The 19,157-nt window shown below is 33.7% G+C and overlaps 1 protein-coding gene across 4 annotated transcripts in view; it reads right to left on the reverse strand.

Moving 5' to 3' along the window:
* LOC126831141 (protein Shroom1) overlaps positions 1–19,157 on the reverse strand; it is a 134,022-nt gene that overhangs the window by 58,179 nt on the left and 56,686 nt on the right. For 3 of the 4 annotated variants that reach the window (XM_050561805.2, XM_050561806.2, XM_050561807.2), the window contains one exon: positions 17,911–18,102. In XM_050561805.2, coding sequence (XP_050417762.1) covers positions 17,911–18,102 — 192 coding nt within the window. Of the gene's footprint in view, positions 1–2,554; positions 2,713–17,910; positions 18,103–19,157 lie in introns of those variants that run through there. The other variant, XM_050561809.2, reaches the window with a different exon arrangement.

Raw genomic sequence — 19,157 nt, forward strand, 5'->3', positions numbered from 1 at the left:
TGGGTTTTGTATTTCTAGATCTTTCTTTTTTTATACCAACAAGTACAGGCATACTATGGATTGTGATATCATATCAAAAATCATCCAATTGTCCATAGTACTTGAATTGGCAGAGCCGTAAGCCTTTTTCAAATAGCATCACTCCCAAGAAGAGAGAGAGACAGAGAGAGAGAGAGAGAAGTGTAGTTTAATTTCAATGCAACACAAACTAGGTCATTTCGGGGCTAACATATGATTCAATTTTATTTTGGACAGGCAATCCTACTCCTTGTCAGGTACAAGCAGGGAATCGTAAACATGCCACTTGACTCAATGACAGAAATGAAAGGAAATGGGGTTTAACGTCCTACTGTTCTGCTCCGACTGACTCTATGACAGACCTAACGATCTAAGGTGTTAAACCATTCGGCTACCCAACCACCAACCACCCTGACCCATAGAAGAAGAAGAACATGATAAGTTCCTGGTCCAAATATTTCCTTCAATTTTTGTGTGAACTGAAAGGAAATGAAATGGGGTTTAACATCCTACTTTTCGAACTGGAAGGAAGGAGATACAGGCCATATTATGATACTGTACATCCTGTCAGAAATTTTTTTCCCAGGACATAATATTTTTAATATACAAACTAAAATTATAACACTCCATTGTTTACATGTTGTTTTATCTCATGGATACATTTTGCATGCAAGGTATCAAATTTCAAGGTAAGAATATCTCATTAACACCTTTCAAAATCAACATAAAAAAACTTGAGGTATGTGTAACTGAATTCTTGATATATAAATGACACACTTACATTTATAATCATGGTTACTAGATGTTATTATTTATCGTTTATATGTAGGTATTTATATATATACAAGAAGGATGTGACTAATGAGTGGGAGATATATACAGTAGGTATACAACCTACCTATGTAACTAGGTGATTCAATACCTATTTATATATAAAAACATGAAAGATCCACATGTAAATAAGGAAAATTTGTCTAATATTACACAAAATATAATGAGATCATCTGAAATAATATTTACGTAAAATAAAATAATTATACATATGCCTCAAATGATTAAGGAAAATCACTGCTTATAAAAATACAAAATGAATCAGGAAATTCAGTAATTCATTTGAACCTGTTTATGAAAAAATCAGATATATTCATACCTCCACTTGTACTAATTAATTATCTTAAATTGGAAAATTATCTTTGTGTTTGATCTTATATTAAAAGGGAAAAAATCAATTATGATCATATTTCCATAAAAATATGACTTTCATGTAATCTTTCCATCATGGAACGTAAACTTATAATTAATTATTGTACATATTTAGAGAGAGATGGAGTTTAAAGTTCACTTAACACAAACTAGGTCATTTTGGGACTAACATATAGTACATTTTATTTAAATAATTCACGTCAATGTCAGGGTCTATAGCAGTGGGAGGAATTGAAAGGGCCTGGAGAAAACACACAGGGATTGGGCAGATGACTCTACTCTGTGTTGAGTATCAGCTAGGAATCGAAACAACACCGCTTGACTCAATGACAGACATCATGATCAAATAGCCCGTTCAGACGCTTAAGTTGAACTGGTTTAAAAACCCTGGGGATCGTTAAACCAGTTTAACTTAAGCGTCTGAACGCACATGTGGGGCAAATAAACCAGTTTAAAAACCCCAGCTCGCGACCTGTCTTCGAGAAGGCTTTTTATTTTAAACTGGTTCATCTTAGCCGTCTGAACGGGTTGGCTTAAAAACCCCAGCTCCAGCTTGCTTTGAGCATGCGCAGTAAGCAGTAAGTCACATTCCTGTGAAAATATCGGGGTCAGACTGTGCCAATGTTATCTAAAGCGTGCGAGAACCGAATAAAGAATATGAAGCTACCCATGCGCAATTAACTCTAACCTCCGACCGAAGAGGTCAGAATAGTTAAACTGGTTTGGCTTATAGTACGTGTGAACGCAACACGATGCTGTCTTAAAAACCCCAGCGATTATGAACTGGTTTAAAAATAAGCGTCTGAACGGGCTATAAGGCATATATGTTAGATCACTAGCCCAACACCCACCCACCCACATAATACATAAAGTTACTACCTACTGACGATATATTTATACTTATATTTATACATTTAGAAAATAATTTTACTATTGTTCATTTATCTTTATCAAATAATATTTAGATTTATTCTGGAACATCTCATACCACTTCTCATTTACTAGGGGAATAATATAGCTAACAAGGTTTGTTGTATTATTGAATTCTACATTGATTAATGGCCTACTGCTTATGACTTCAACTGTTTGTTACTAACATATGATTCAAGGTAGAGTATTGATTAATTTGACTCGATCCATGAAATATATATATTGATTTTATATATTCTAAAATATATCCCTGATATATATATATATATCATGTCGATACCTATAATGAATATGTTTGCATACTTATTGCATAGATACATAAAAAATATATGAGGCAATAGATACAGCCTACACATTTGTCAACCAGGTAAAAGTACAAGTATAACATAACGGCCATTCCTACCTTTACCTTGTATTAGTCAGGTAAAAATATCCTACACAACTTGTCCTGTATCATATATAATAGATTAAGTAACATCAGTAATCCATTAATCTTTCCTATCAGTTAATTTCAGGTAATCCAGTCGAATAATCTCGTTATCACACCTGGTCATGTAGGTATACAAGACTGGTATGGCGTTGTCTCAACACACAGCATGTTTCAATAACCCACCACTAATGACCCACTCTTCGTCTATTTATAGCCGGGTCAAGTGACGTCTTCTGTCAAAATCCAGCCAAGCATTTGTTATGTTTTTTTGAAAAGAAAAGAATGACTGATTGAACGGCAGAGTGTGAGTTTGAATGGTGTGTAAAAAAGGTGGGAAGTCAAACAAATTTATCTTTGAAAAAGAGAAATTGATGAAATGATTGAGTGATGACTTTCTGTAAATATAATGACATTCACTGGTTATATTTCAATTGATGTTTAAGTTATTTGAAATGTGTTATCTTGACTTTGATCAAACCTTGAGTATAATGATTGTATCAACACAAATACGGTAGAATATATAAATACATTGGATAAGATATTGTAAATCTTAAAATAGCGAAAATAATACTATATTATATATTTTATGGATAAATATTCTACAATATAATAATTTACTGGTATTTCTGAATATTTTGTTATCTATGACATTTAAACTTTCCAAACAAATGCTTCTGCTCTGACTGGGCTAATGAAGATGGACATACGCCATACAGTGTGCTATGGGGGAAATATTGCCCAGACAGCAGCTCTAAGCCTATATACTGTTATATCAAATTCCAACTGCCAAGTGATATGTGTACACATGACTTTTGTTTTTCATGACTTTTGTTTTTGTTTGTCTCTTGCCATGCCCTCTGTTCTTCACCACTTACAAGGGGGAACCACACTGGAAAATCTTGATGAACTTTCTTGTCCCATGCAGGGATCAAACACAGATCCTCCAGATTAGTGAGCCAAAATATTACTCACTGAGCCACAGTGGCACCCCCAATCTATTTCCTTGAAAGTCACAAACTTTTAACACAAGATGATATACAGAATAAGTGCTGTGATACCAACGGCAGGTATAGTGGTTGACAATCTGTAATAATCACCTTGTTTAATTTATCCTTGAAGAATATTAGGTAATTTGTGTCTGAGAGAGAGCAAACTGGGAACCTGGAGAAAACCAATGACAACCTAATGACTTGGTTTGACAACATTCAAATTGCAGCCTCATACAGTTAAAATTACAGACTTAGAAAACCTCCAACCTCCGGAATGAATTATGAACAGATAGTGTAACTAGGAAATAAATAACATTATCCTGATCACCCATAAAAAATACCTATTCTTGTTTCTGACAGCATTTACATAGCTATAATCCTCTCAAATATCACAAAATCAAAGCCCTCTCATTATATTTGATTTTTGTCCACTCCAACCCCACACAGATTGTTAAAAACCTGTACACTCAAACCCCAAACACATCATTAATTACATGTCAGTCTAAACAATCCACATACCTGACGAAATGTTGGAATACTTCTACCTATATTTACCTGGATCTGCTCGATGACCTTAATTGACTTTTTGACCCCTGACTACCAGAAACATGTCACTTTATTTAATCGTTGTCTGTTTCAGCCAGAATTTCACGCATATATTCATGTATATGTTTATCTATGTACTATAGTTAATAACAACTTCACAAGTTTGGAGTTAATTTATTCTCAACATCATTCATTCAGCTTCAGTATAATCCTTTCGTGTGAAGGATAAAATATCATGAATGAAGGCTCAGACCAAAAACATTTCACATAAATTGAGGGTCAGATTGGCCTTCAGTGGACAGATAATGATAATTATGCCATGATAATTTACTAACACAATAATTTAATCTTTCTGTTGAAAAGTCAAGATATCTGAGTTGAGTCAAGTGACATGGTTTTAAATGCCAAGCTTGTGCGTGACAAGGAGTGTGGTTGCAAGCCCAACCTTGTGGGTTTTCTCTGGGTTCTCAGGTTTCCTCTCACTGCTTAGACTCCTATGTGTAAGCGAATTATTGAAATAAAATTGTACCATGTGTTAGTCCCAAAATGACCTAGTTTGTGTCGAGTGGATGTTAAACCCCATCTCTCCCTTTCATATCTGAGAAGGAACTGATAAGCAGAAAGCAACTAAGAAAGGAATGGGGTTTAACATCTGGTAACCATGATACTTGTGTTATTATTATACTAACATACAGTTTTTTTTCTTTATAGTCCATCATTCAATGTAATATTTTTGCCCAAAAAGCCTCAATTTTGTCTTTTCAATTGCAACTTATCAAGGGTTGTTTTACATGCATGCTAATGTGTATGCATAGAGTATGGTTTTCGAAAATATGCTGATGACTAGGCAACGTTCCTACCAGGATTCAAAATTTCCATCTCCGCTCCAAAACCTAGCCAATGGCAAAAAAAGCCCTATGGCCTTCTATTATTACAAATTCCAAATGTAAAGGGTTCTTTAATGTACAGGCCCTACTTTTTTTTGCCCCATCCAAGTAACTTGAAGCCCTTTCTTGCCAGGCGATCCATGCTTCTAAGGCAGAGTAAGTGTATGAGGTTGTTTGAATGGTACAAAGAAAAACCCTGAGGTTTACATGCAAACACATTGGTATACATACCAATAAACACTTGTATTGTGCATGTAACCATTCTATTCTGTCGCAAGATATTCCTGAAACATTGGTAATGAGTATTATTAATAGCTCATAAACCATTGTCACATGTTATCAAAATAAGCAATACAGACCAAGCAGTGTATAACTGACAAAAAGCATCATTTTAACATGGTAAGTGTAGCAATGGCTAATGAGCTAATAATGGTTCAGGAATATATACCAACTGTGAAATAACTATTTGTCAAGATACAAAAACACGGACTCAGTTGACAGAACAATAAATAGTAAACATTTATATCCATTTACTGACACATTGCTGTAGTAACAAATATATTTTCACCTTCCAATGTCTACCCCTACCCTGCCCTCTTTAATTCACACCTACCATTTATTTACCTTTAACAAGATTTTACCTCTCCCCACCTGTTAGTTAGGTTAATAATGGTCGGGTGACAGTCGGTACTTTCAGACAGTCCAATCACGATTCACTTAACATTCTTCCCTTCATTCATTCATCATCAATGTGTCGTTTTAACTAAATAAAATCATTTATTTACATAAAACAAAATACCTGACGGTCCTACGAACACACAATTCAACAAGTCGACATTTAACATTATTCTAACAGCATCAACCAAGAAATATGATACCGTTTTGTATATTCTCATTAATATTTTTCTGTGTAGCAAGTTGGTAGCTTTGTATATCCCTATCTTTAATTCATGTCATTCTCAGGGTCACTGATTAGGATCAACTGTATTCAAAACACTGTAATCACAACCAAGGTGCATCAGACCGGAATACTTAGATAACATGGAATGAAATTGGGCTTAATGTCCTTTTACACAGGACCCCCGTTTTTCATCCCATCCCAATGACTACATGGTTAGATCTATTTGATAAGGGCAACTTCAAGTTTGGTCAAAGGTGAAGATGTAAATAGGGCTAGCTCTAATCCCAACCCTAACCCTGGACCTAGCCCCAATGCTTACCCTAAACCTAACCTACATCCTCCCCAACAATCACGTGCCCTAACCTTATTTACAGCTCAGTGACCTAGACAAAAAGTGAGCTGGCCTTAGCAAATAGATTTATCCATGACTACATGCTGACAAGAGGAAGCCATGTTGGGAAATGTTGGTGAACTATCTTGGCCAACGCCAGGATTGAAGCCCACACCTCCATACTCATTGAACCATTGTGGCTTTCTTTATAATGGAAATTAAGGTAAGTGTATATTATAAGTAATATATAATATACAATATATAACTCCTTGTCTTAACAATTGCCCCAAGGACTACAACATATTATGTATTAGAACTGGTGACCACAATGTTACCATCCTATATACACCATGAGACATGGTTCTTCTACTTATTACTGTCAGTACTAAGATGTATATGTATTAGTCATAAGACAGTTTATTATACGACTTACGTAGTCTAACACTATCCATGCGTGTCAACTATTTCTTTTACCTATGTAATCACCCATGTGACCTTAATGAGACATATTCTTAAACTTCATAAATGTACGAAAAATATTTTCCTATGACTTTTGACAAAGCCAAATCCTAAAATCTGATATATATTTTTTAACTTCAAAAGATTAACTCCACATCTGTGTAATTAAAATCACAGAGCCTCCCAGCAAGATATCGTCCGATCAAATGGTTGTACCCCTTTAAGGCAGAGACCGGCTTAAGCAGACGCACTCAGTAACCAAGAAAAATTACCAGAGGGTATGTATACATAAGACAGGAAAGGGATTTCCTACCATCAGCTGCCCAACCATAAAATATAATCTTCAATAAAATCTTCTTTTACCAGACATCAACTTAGCTATAAAACCTATTTTTATGGTCAAAATGGACAGGTGGCGTTGATGTAGCACACTTTCACTTTTATATATATTAATAAGATTTACATAAATTTCATCCAATATTAAGCACTCAGTTGACTTTACAAAAAAAGCAAACGAACAATGAAATTACTAAGAATATGATGATCATGAACAATTTTGGTTGTTTCTAATCCTGCTAAATCAAAAATTGCACAGTAGCTCAGTAATAAAGGCACTTGATCACAAAGCAGGGGATTGAGATAGGTACTGGCTCATAAAGCAGGAGGTACAGGTGCAATCCCAGTGTTGACCGAGAAAGTTATCAGGATTTTCTCACTGAGGTTTCCCTATGGCAGTGGTGCACGAACAGAGTCTAATCGTTTGGATACCTCATGCACACATGGGAATTCTAAATAAGAGTAGGCTGTAGCTCTAAATAATTCTTATGCTGGCACCAAAACTGTCAGATTCATATTTAATATTATGCATCTTGTGTGTATTTCCCCTTTGTATTGTTGGACTGTAAATTCGTGCCTGTGTATAATTCTTGTACTTATATTTTTCATCTTTACATATTGTATGCTGCCATAATAGGATGTTTCAATGCAATAAAATTATGTTCTATTCTAATCTATAACACCTCTAGCATACAAAATTGTCATTATTTACATTTACAGAACATTATTACAGAAAATTATCTAAACAGTTGCTATTTCTAAAACACCAAAGTTATCTTTCTGTGCAAGACAACTGATATTGAAAGTCTTCTTATTAGGAATTGATAACTACCCATATATTCTAATGGAAATGAAATGAAATGGGGTTTAACATCCAACTGTTCTGCTCTGACTGGGCTAATAAGGACATGCATATGCTATAATGTGTACTATGAGTGAAATTTTGCCCAGACAGCGGTACTACAGCCTACTCTTATAGCAATTCCAACTGCCAAGGGATCTTTTATGTGCACACCAATGTGCACACAGAACCTCATTTTTTTTTTGTCCCTTCTGAATTTCTATATATGTTGTCCCTTATCAGGGGACCATGCCAAAGAATCCCATTTAACTTTCTCTGCCAACACCGGGATCGAACAAGAGCCATTGCAGCTCCAGAAATCGTGATCAGACTATTATTATACCGTAATGGTCTCTAACCGAACTATTATTAAAATCATTGTTAATACACAATTTTAAACCAATATTATTAACCGGTGTGTAAATATTTGACACCCGGTGTTGATTTCAAATTGAATTGAAATGAAAAGGAGTTTGTGACACGTTCAGCCTTATTAGATCATTTGCAGCAAACATGCACACATGACATGTAGATGCCAACTGTATTCTACCAAATTTAAATAAACAGACCATATTATATGTAGTTTGTAAAAAATAAACAATAGACATTTGGTCATATTTCTACAAGAAATGAAGCCACGGTGGCTCAGTGCGTAAGGTGTTGGATCGCTTACCTGGGGATCCTGTATTCAATTCCAAGAAAGTTCACCTGGATTTTCAAGCATAGTTCCCCCATGTCAGTGGTGTAGGTCAGATGGCCTGGCAAGGCACAGTATCTAGTTGCTCGAATCTATACGTTGATGTGCACGTCAAAGAACTCTTCACAGTTGAAATTCAAAATAAGAGTAGGATGTAACACTACTGTCCTGGCAAAATTTCTCTCATTGCACACTGTATGGCGTATGCCCATCTTCATTAGCCCAGTTCGGAGCAGAACAGTAGGACGTTAAACCCCATTTCATTTCAGAGATAGCTAGGTAAATGATGCATTATCAGAGAAATACGGTAATTGACATTTAAAAGAGCAAGAAATAGATTCTGATAGATCTGTATAGGACCTCTAAGAAAGTCAATTAGGATTCTATAATCTGGTAATTTCAAGCTCATGGTTATGTGTAAACCCGATTCATCAGCCTGGGAGGTCTAGATATTTTTAATTCCAAATTGATGTCAGTGAGCAAAAGTGTCCAAAATGCTACTATAAGAAGAGCACCATATTAAAGTAAATCTTTTAAAACTTTGCATTACAGAAAATTTGACCTTTTAAGTGGAAAATAAGATGTCCCAAATTTGCCCAAAAGACTCTCTTCTCTATTCCTCCTGGTTACAAACTGAACAGGACATTTGTTTTAAAAATAAATATATCTAAAGTTTTAATTACTCTGTTAAGTTATCTGCCATCTCATACCTTCAGGGTATCCAAATATTTTGATAGGGTAATTGTAAATTCAATCAATATTTGCATATAAAATGACATTTTTGTAAAAAAAAACATTGATGCATTCGAGCCAAGAATTAATCCATAGCTTTAGGGTTAAATAGCTACACGTACACAGACGAATTTATTTATACTTATGATGAAATATGAAGAAAGAAAACTAAAGATGGACTTAAAGTCATGTTATAGACAAGAAAAAAAGAAGTTAACTTTGATGGTTAATCAGCACCAACAGGACTATACTGTGTCAAACATGGTGATCTATAAACTACTATTGTGTACAACAACTGGATAGAAATGATTTTATTTTTACAACAAAAATAATAATATACTATAGTAAGATGGGGACAGTATTAACTTTTTTTATAAAAGTATCAAACTTTTTATGCATAAAGGATTTGAGGACCCACAATCAGAAAGGACTCTGATCAAATGGAATTTGGTTTGATGTCTCATCAACATGTAACCTCTGTCAATCTGAGACAAACATGGTAATTGTTATATCTATAATGATTTTTGCCTTGACAGTCGTGCTTCTCTACCTAATCTTCTTCAATTTCCAACTGTCAAGGATTCTTTTATGACCATGGTAATGGTTTTTATCCCATCCAAATAACTACATATACTTTCCTTGTCAGCCTCGCAGGACCACCACTGACAAGAGAAGGTTGGAGTTGAAAAATGCCAAAGGTTCTTCTCAGTCCACACGAGGATTCGAACCCAGGAAATACTGACTACTGACCACAGCCCCCTACCTCTGATTGAATCTTGTCATCGACTGAGTTCACGTAAACTTGTAAACTTTTTCATCTGCAGTTAATGTGTGTTCTTTTAAGATATAACACTCTGGTGGTGGTGATGCTCCCCTTTCTGAGAAATGTCTTGCCAATTCCAAAAGTATAACACAACCAACATGAGAATTTGTTATTTGAAAACTAATAATGTATTACAGGAAAATGGCACATTTAGACAAGTTTAGTTATTTTCTATTAGGTTTTATGGTCTACATTTTGGAAGAAACTTTATGAAAACAAAAATCGGAATAAAAGATACAAAAGAACTTATTTTCTACTTACAACCAAAATTTGTCAAGTTATGTGTATGTCCAGATCCTTCTAGCGAATAATTCAAATAAACAGAAAATGTCCCAGTCTGATCCATTATAATAATTTACATACGGCTTGTACCCAGTGACTGTTTAAACGTATTAAGCATGGATGTATAGGTAGATATTTGCGATGATATGTGACAAATACTAATAGCACCTTACAACTCATTCTAACCACCTTATATCTACTTTATCAATTCACTCATAACAATTGACCTTTTACCTCTCAACTCTGACCTCAAACACACATACCTTTACATACAGGTATTGACAGTGATATTATGTCCCACCCCTTGAATAAGTTTTCATAGGTCTGATGGAATAAACCATTTGGCTGAAATTTAGTTGACAGGTGGAAGAGTCTATCTTATTAAAAAGGGATGTCAAACAAGATAAAAAAAAAAATTCCAATATTGTCTGCACATGCGGTTAACACTAACACTAAACAGACGACATGAAGAAAGAATTTGAAAACAAGTAACAAAAAACAAAATTGAAGATAAACAATGAAATAGCTAACATATTTCATGTCATAAGTTACAAAGTTATAAAAGTCAGATTTAAAAATAAATCTTCCAATTAAAAATAAAACTTATTCCTAATCTTTTAAAATATAAAACCTTTTGTCATGAGTATTGTTGGGAAAACCAGAAGTGCGTATGTATGTATTGATTTCCCTAAAAAATGAAATAATTGATCTTGAAATAGCACACATGGAATTACGTAACTTTTGAATAACATAAAACTGTACAGAGCCCTCCCAGGTTTTTTTTAAATTATGACCTGTAAATGACACCAAAATTGACAAGGTTGGCTACTAGAATAATTCCACGACACATTTCCTTTGACTTTAAATCACAGGATTTGTCAACTTGCATTTTTACTTCACAGGACAATGTTTTACAAATTTGCGACAGAAAATTTGAGACAGAAAAAAATGGCTTAACAGCTGGAGTCCAAAAATAAAACTTTCTTAAGTGGAATTTAATTTTATTTATTTCTTCAAGACATGCAGTACACAGACAAATATTTAAAATACAATACAGGATAATGTCAGGAAATGATGTCATGTTCAAATTCCAAAGCTTTGGTTTTTTTTGACATTTCAACAACAAAAATAATTGGTTTGCCCAATCCTTTATTTTGAGTTCCATTCTTGTTACATACTGTACCTATGTACGAGTACATACTCATTAACAGGTGATGGTTACACTCAACAAACATCTTACTTACAGCATACTTACAGCATACTTACAACATACTTAGAATACCAAATCACAACACCGGTTTTATTTTTTATTTGAGACTTTGACTTGTTTTAATTCATTAAAAACCTTCAAATGAAATTGGGTTTAATCATGGACCTTATAATAAGTTCCATGGTTTAATGTCTTCTTTTTCTGCAGTGCATAAGCTGATGAAGAAGAAATTTTTTATCCAGATGACTCTTAATTCGATTTTCATTATTATTTTTTTTTTTGTCTAGTTACCCTAAATAATTGGGCATTTTCTAATGCCAAGCTCTATGTCCTATACAACTGACAAGATGGAAACTAGGATCCAAAATTCAGACAAACTTTCTTGGCCAACAACAAGATGGAACCGGGGGCTGCCTTAAAGTATGTAAATCGCCCGGCTAAGAAATTTTCTGAAAATAAATTTAGTTGCCATTTACAAAAAATGACATATGTAAAGCAATCTTTTATTAATCACAAAATTTATTGTCCATGTAAAGTAGTATCAAGTAGTTGGAAAATAAATCAGGCATTGTTCTGCAGAAATGAAACCAATTGATTTCTATTTAAGGGTAGAGCATGGTTAGGGTTCATGGGTATATCTATTAGTTCTGTAACACCTTGTCCAATTTTACCAGAAATCAATGCAAGAGCGAGTAGTAAGTATCCCTATTATTCAGCCACATGCTGGCCTTTATTATAAATCTAACCGTAAAGGTCGTGTGTGGATGGGTTTAAACTATGACAGTCACATCATCTCATTACCTAACTGATATTTGACCAACAAAAAGACTACCTTAAATACTCCACATTTTTTACACGGTTTCAAATGTCAGTAGCATCATCGATTGACATGCCACATGTCACACGGAGAACCCATAATCATTTTGTTGAAGCAGACGCACAATAGAAGTGTGTCCATCATGAGCTAATATAATGTATCGTATTCATCCGCATGATTGATAAATGGATTAGATTTTAATCTCGGTATTTTTCAAATTTAAGGGGGCCGACATAATTAGACGGGTAGTACCTTTAGGCCTATCTTTAATTGGTATTTAAAGAATGTTATAGCAAAAAAATATGATGGTCATAAAACAGAGTAGTACAAACTGTGTTATTGTGTTATTAGGCATTAAATATTTCTGTATGATTGCACCCATTATTGTGGTCATCTGAGGTGGAAATTGCAAATAAATCACTGAGTTAGGAATAGCAAATATTAAGTATAATTCTATAATCCGTTTTTGTTAATACTGATTAAATTTTCTGATTGACTGGATCAGTAGGTTTTTACACAAGTAAAGATGTAAGGGAGTGAGGGTCTGGTGCATGTCCTTTTCAGAATTCTGTCTTAAACATTCCAATATTTAGTGAGAAATGGCTACAAAAAAATAAATCTAATTAAGAAATCATTCCACTAACGATTAAAATGGATGAGAATTCAGGAAGAATGGTTCATTCCTCCAGAATATGCAAGTGACCCCTGTCTTCGCATATTTCTGTGTCTATGTTGAAGATTAAATCAAATTGCCAAAATGTTCAAACTATATCTTATCTTTATGTAAAAATTGTTCAAACTTCGACAATAAATTTTTATTTGAATAAAAGATCAGACCCTTTTATCTTTGAATAAAAGAACTGGATTTATTTTGTATTGGCAGACAGACTTACAATCTGTTTGTGATATACATAAAATATTTTCAAGTTTTTCAAACAAAGAAACACCTGAATGTCTTAAGACATCATTAAATAAAATGTTGAACTGCTACTCACTTTATCTTATCTTTCTGTAAATATTTTAAAACTTTGCATAAAATCTGCATCAAAATAAAAATTCTTTATTTTTTTCAATTTGCGGACAGCCTTAAAATCTGTTGACATATGCAGAAAACATTCCTAAGTTTGTCTTACAATGAAAAAATTGAACGTGTTAAGATTGAATATTTAACTATCAATTACCATATCTAAATGTAAATATCTTTAAACATTGAATAAAATTTGCATCAGAATAATGTTTTTTTAAATGACAGATGGACTTGGTATGTTGTTGTATTGATGACTGACAGATTGAAGATTGTTACAACAATCTGACAACCCCTTTATTATACATGTTTTGTCTGGTGTCAAATGTTTTGGTGGCAGATTTCAATCTGGAATCACTTCAAGCTGCTGTCATTGTGCAACTATTGTCATCTAGATTAAACAGATCATTAGCCATCACAATTCACACCGCAGTGCTGGTACAGAGTAGTGTAAAACCTATCAAGAAGTTGTCATCAGCTTGTCATTAGGTAGATAAATTGATTACAAATTAAAATCAATCAAAAGATAATTTATTACAAATCATATGGTCTGAATAATCTCATCAGTATCTTTCCATATGCAGAGGTGGGGGCAACTATTCACAATGTATGTACCAATCTGACATTGTGTGCCAATTTCTTTTTAAAACATGAAAGGGATCTATCCATTTAATTACAGATAGTGATAGGTGTTGTGCATATGGCAGGTTATACAATACATACCTAATACCACTTATACTTTTGTACCAAATCAAAAACATTTTCCTGCCGCTATTTACAGATATATTCATACATGAAAGAAACATGATTATGCATGCATGTATCTCATAAGAGGAAGATATAAAATTATGGCTATACATATAGGTCAAAGGATCATTATGTGTGCATGGATGTATAGATATGATCACACGATTATGTGTACACGCATGTATCTCAACAGGAGCAGATATAGATATGATCATCGGTCATAAAAGTATGAGTGCATGCATGTATCTCATGAGGAAATGCGATACATTGAAATTTACTGTGAAATTTACTGTGAATGATCTAGCATAATGAAGGCCTCTCAATAGTGTCTCAAGGCCCTGTGTTCAAATGAAAGGACAAAAGAAATTACTGTGAATGGCATAGCTTATAAAGGATTACTGGAATTTTCTGTGAAGGCCCTATGTTCTATACCAACTAGAAATTATAGAGCCCGGTTTTAAAAACAAGCTAAGATGTTCATGTTCTAAACAATTAGGCCTATATACAATCTGATTAAAACACAGATCCTATTTCGTTTCGTTTTTGATAGTGAGGGATAAGCCAATAAAACAGTCTGTTACGGCGACTTCTTGGCATGCCATGCATGGAACTGCGGGTAAACCATTGAAACGCCAACGTTGATTGATTAATCAATGTCTGACATCATAGGATCAAAAGCCGCTCGTACGACCCCTGACACGACCTTCAAGTACAACTTGTCAGATCTTCATGTAAAAAAAAAAACGAAGTATAGATCTGTATTTTAATCAGATTGAATTATATACAGTTTACCCCATCTTGGATTTCTTGATATAATCAATATAAATTGTTCGACTTTTCATTTTATATAAAGGCTTATACAAGTAACAAAATTTAACTGGTAAATATGATGTTATCAGTCCATTAAGATGCTATATCAGTCAGTCATACAGTTTCTCATCTTTAGATTCTAATCTTAAACTAAATTTCCTGTGGGAATCCATTAACTCCAGCAATAAATACTTTTGATAAAGGTAGGTTGCCAGGCAATGAAACATATAGATACCAGAAATTGCACAAAAATGACATTGACAAGGGCTCACACAATTGAAAAGGGCTGAAATATAATTGGGGTCTATGACATACATCTTTGTCCTATATTGTGGCTTGGATACAAATTCTCTAAGGGAGGCACTTTTTGGCGTGTCAAGATTAATTAACCTACTAAAGAGATGATAAGGTCTTAGTGGTCAGAAATGTCCACTGATAAATGATTAGCATAGTCTAGATGAGACAAGGTAAGAGTCCCTTGTATATAGCACACCTTATCTCGGTCAAATATTAACCACAGATTTTGTCCGTTAACCAAATTTCTCATTGATGTAGTAGATATACTTACTACATAACTGTATGTAACTTATCTATCATTGTATGTAATTGAGTACTTTACATGTACTTGATAGTCATCTAGTCTACATTTCATTTCAATACATGAAACAAATACATGAAATTGTTAGTATAAGATTAAGTAATTAGGGTTAAAACATTATGGGGAACAAAGATAATAACTGTATCCTTTTCGCTTAATAAGTTCATCTATACATAAATCAAACAACATGCACTTATTTGATAGATGAAACACAAACCTAAATATTTTAGGTAATACACATTTGGGTTAAAATGTCTGCATCAAAATATAAATTGATCAAAAACGTGAAATTGTTAGTACAAACCTAAATATTTATGTTAATTCCTTTTGGGGTAAAAGTCATAATGATTCCATGTGCATCCCTTTTGGTTTACTAGTTCAACAAAACATAAATCAAACAGAATACATTGATTGACGATATATTTGGAATGAAATGGAATTAGACATTATGAGACTAGCATTTATGTCTACTTCAAATTCCAACTGTCATGGTTGTACCTTTGTTTTTTGTGATGTCTGTATATTGTATCTTGTTGGTAGATTTGTCTTGTTTATTTGTTTGCTGTGTGGTGGAGTGCCCCTGCACTTACTATTATACATGTAATCCAATATGTACATGGTAGACTTTTGTTTTTCCAGACAATCTGAACAACCAGGTACACTTGTCAGCCCTCATTTTTTATGAGGTTCATCAAAATATATCCAATATCATCTGTCTACAATATCACCAAGGTGGAAGTGGACGTCAAATACCCCCATTTATAACAACCCACTTACCATACCTAATTATTTTGGATTGAAAACTTAGTATGGTATTATGGACCAATATGTCAACGAAGCATGATCAAATCGAGTGTAAGATTAACCTAGAGCATTACAAACAAATATTATTCAGAATTTCCTTTTTAAACGAGTGATGAAAATATCTCAACAATTTACTAAAGCTAGTCCCATATATTTTGTTTTTCTATTGACATTCATCAGCTGGCTATTAAGAGTTATTAAATAAATAATATATTGTTGATGAACGACCACATAAATACAAAATTATAGTCCACATCCTAATAATTGATCTATAAATCTCTCTTAAAATCATCCAAGCAAACCACAAACCCAGCATATTAAACAGAATTCAGAATGCCGTCTAATTGGTTCTCACAAACCACATGATTTTTGAATGCTGATATAAAAATTTGAAAATCTGACCTTCACTACTTACTCTCTGGCCATCTCCATAAAATTTTTAACCGACGAACTCGCCTTATCCTGAAGCACCCTTCGACTGATGTTGAGAGCTCGAAATGAAAGAGAATTTTCTCAGATAGTATAGCCATAGAATGTACACAGCAAATAAAATATCTTAATAATATACAATGACCGATATTTATAACTTCATAATGCAATATTTATCCTTTGTATGTTGACAAATAAACTGACCACTGGGGAACATACCTGTCTATCAGCTAGTTATTTTGGTCTAATTAGAAATCATGTCAAAATGTATAATACTCTGTTTGAATAAAGCTTATTTCTTATAAAGAAACTGTCCGAAGCCATTTCTATGTATTAACCAGTAATTAATCCATGATTTATCATAATCTTGACCCATATTTACTACTACTTGACATGCTTTCTTTTTTCCCCATATAATTAATTCTGATATAAATACACAATAACAAAGCATATTGATTTTTAATAATCTCATTTGAATGGATGGTCAGTGAGTCGGTCAAATCAGTCCATCATCTTCCATACTGGTATGCTAATCAGATTAAAACAGGACTTTCGTTTAGAATGATATCTAGGTCACTACAGCCTGATTCTTTGCGTCAAGTCTTTCAACCATCAAACAACGAAAAGAATGTGGATTAAAGGCTAGTGACCGCTTGGAAATGATTGATTACCTGGACAAAAAATTCTACTAACTGGGCTAACAGTAAGTACATAAGGACCACACCACACACAAACAAAATCCGTGAGACAAACCTATGGACAAGACTACACTGCAGACATTGCAAGCAATAAACAACAAATACATCAAATCATCCGGTGGGTCAGCTGTAAATTCCATTTCTGTAGTGATACATGTTGTAAACAAACTCACAATTAGCAAAACTACTCTCACTGGAGTAAACTTCTTTCTCGAGCACACATTGTCACGACAACAGAGTAGGTATCAAATAAAACAACTGGACCAGTAGTCAAAAATAAAAATGCACAAAATGAAATACAGACCCCATCTTTGCAAAATTTTGCTCCAGGTTTTGGAAATGAATAAAATAAAAAAACAATAACTCACTTAAAACTTTCACCACGTCTTGTTCTTGGTCTCATTCTGATTCCTTGAGCTTGACTGCTTTTTGATTGGTTGTAGACAACGCTATCATCCTGTACGTCCGAACGCTCCTTTATATCACGGCTTCGGGCATCTTCAACACGTTGACGATATGATGTAGTTCTGGAGGAAATCCGATCTGGAGTATTACTGCTCCTGAAAAACATTCAAATGTTTTTGAGTACAATTTTATTAACTCACAATACATATTCAACTTATTATACCTCAATTGGTGGCCTAATTGCCCAATGATTGTTATCTACCAAATAGCTTTGGCTTCATAAATTCAAGTACAATCACTCACTCCAATAACCTTTAAGTCGGAACAGGTTACCATTTTTCATTTATTTTGGAAGTTTAGATAAATAAAACTTTCCAGAGTAGGCTACTTTTATATTATGGATTCCTTACATTGTGGTTCTTAATATTTTGGACAGTTGTGTATGAGGCAGGTAGTGCATGCACCAGAGACAATTTCTCATTTATTTTGGAAGTTCATACAGCTAACAATTTCTATTTCTATAGTAGCTAGGCTACTTCTATATTGTTACTGGTTTTTAAATGTTTAAACAGGTTTGGGTAAACTTTTGACTTCCTTATATAGAACCATCATCTGATACATTTTCAACTTGAAAACTTTTAAGATGTTTTTGAAATGATGTAAATATTTGAGCTTTCTTAACTTTTCTATATATTGTGTGAGAAAGTATTGAATACAACTGAATACTGCAAACACTGTAAACCATCTGTGTATGCATCTTATATTTTTCCTAATACCCATCTCTCTTTGAGCCTTTTGGTTAAGGAAAAGGTGAAAATTGTTTGTAAATCAGATTTCCTTTTATAGATGTCAATTGTAAGTTTATATCCATGAATATCCAACAGTCAAACGCAATCATAAGATTTGATTTAAAGGGCAAAACTCCATTATTTCTCTAAATTTATATTTATACTTATATCTTATCTTTTTGCCTCCATAATCCAGATTATCAACAAACATGATGAAAAATAAACAAACACCATAATACATCCCCTCTAAAAACAACACCTGAACCTTCAACCTAGGTCATCCTGTTGACCTGTGACCCTTAAGGTCATCCTGCATGTTCCTGTCACTAGGAACACTGATTAATATTATTACAAGAAATCTATAAACCTTTTCTATTCTTTTACTGACGATCTTCAGAATCACTACTTTTGTTTTTCTTATT

Source organism: Patella vulgata, chromosome 8 (genome assembly GCF_932274485.2).
Source record: "Patella vulgata chromosome 8, xgPatVulg1.2, whole genome shotgun sequence".
Classification (NCBI taxonomy): domain Eukaryota; kingdom Metazoa; phylum Mollusca; class Gastropoda; family Patellidae; genus Patella; species Patella vulgata.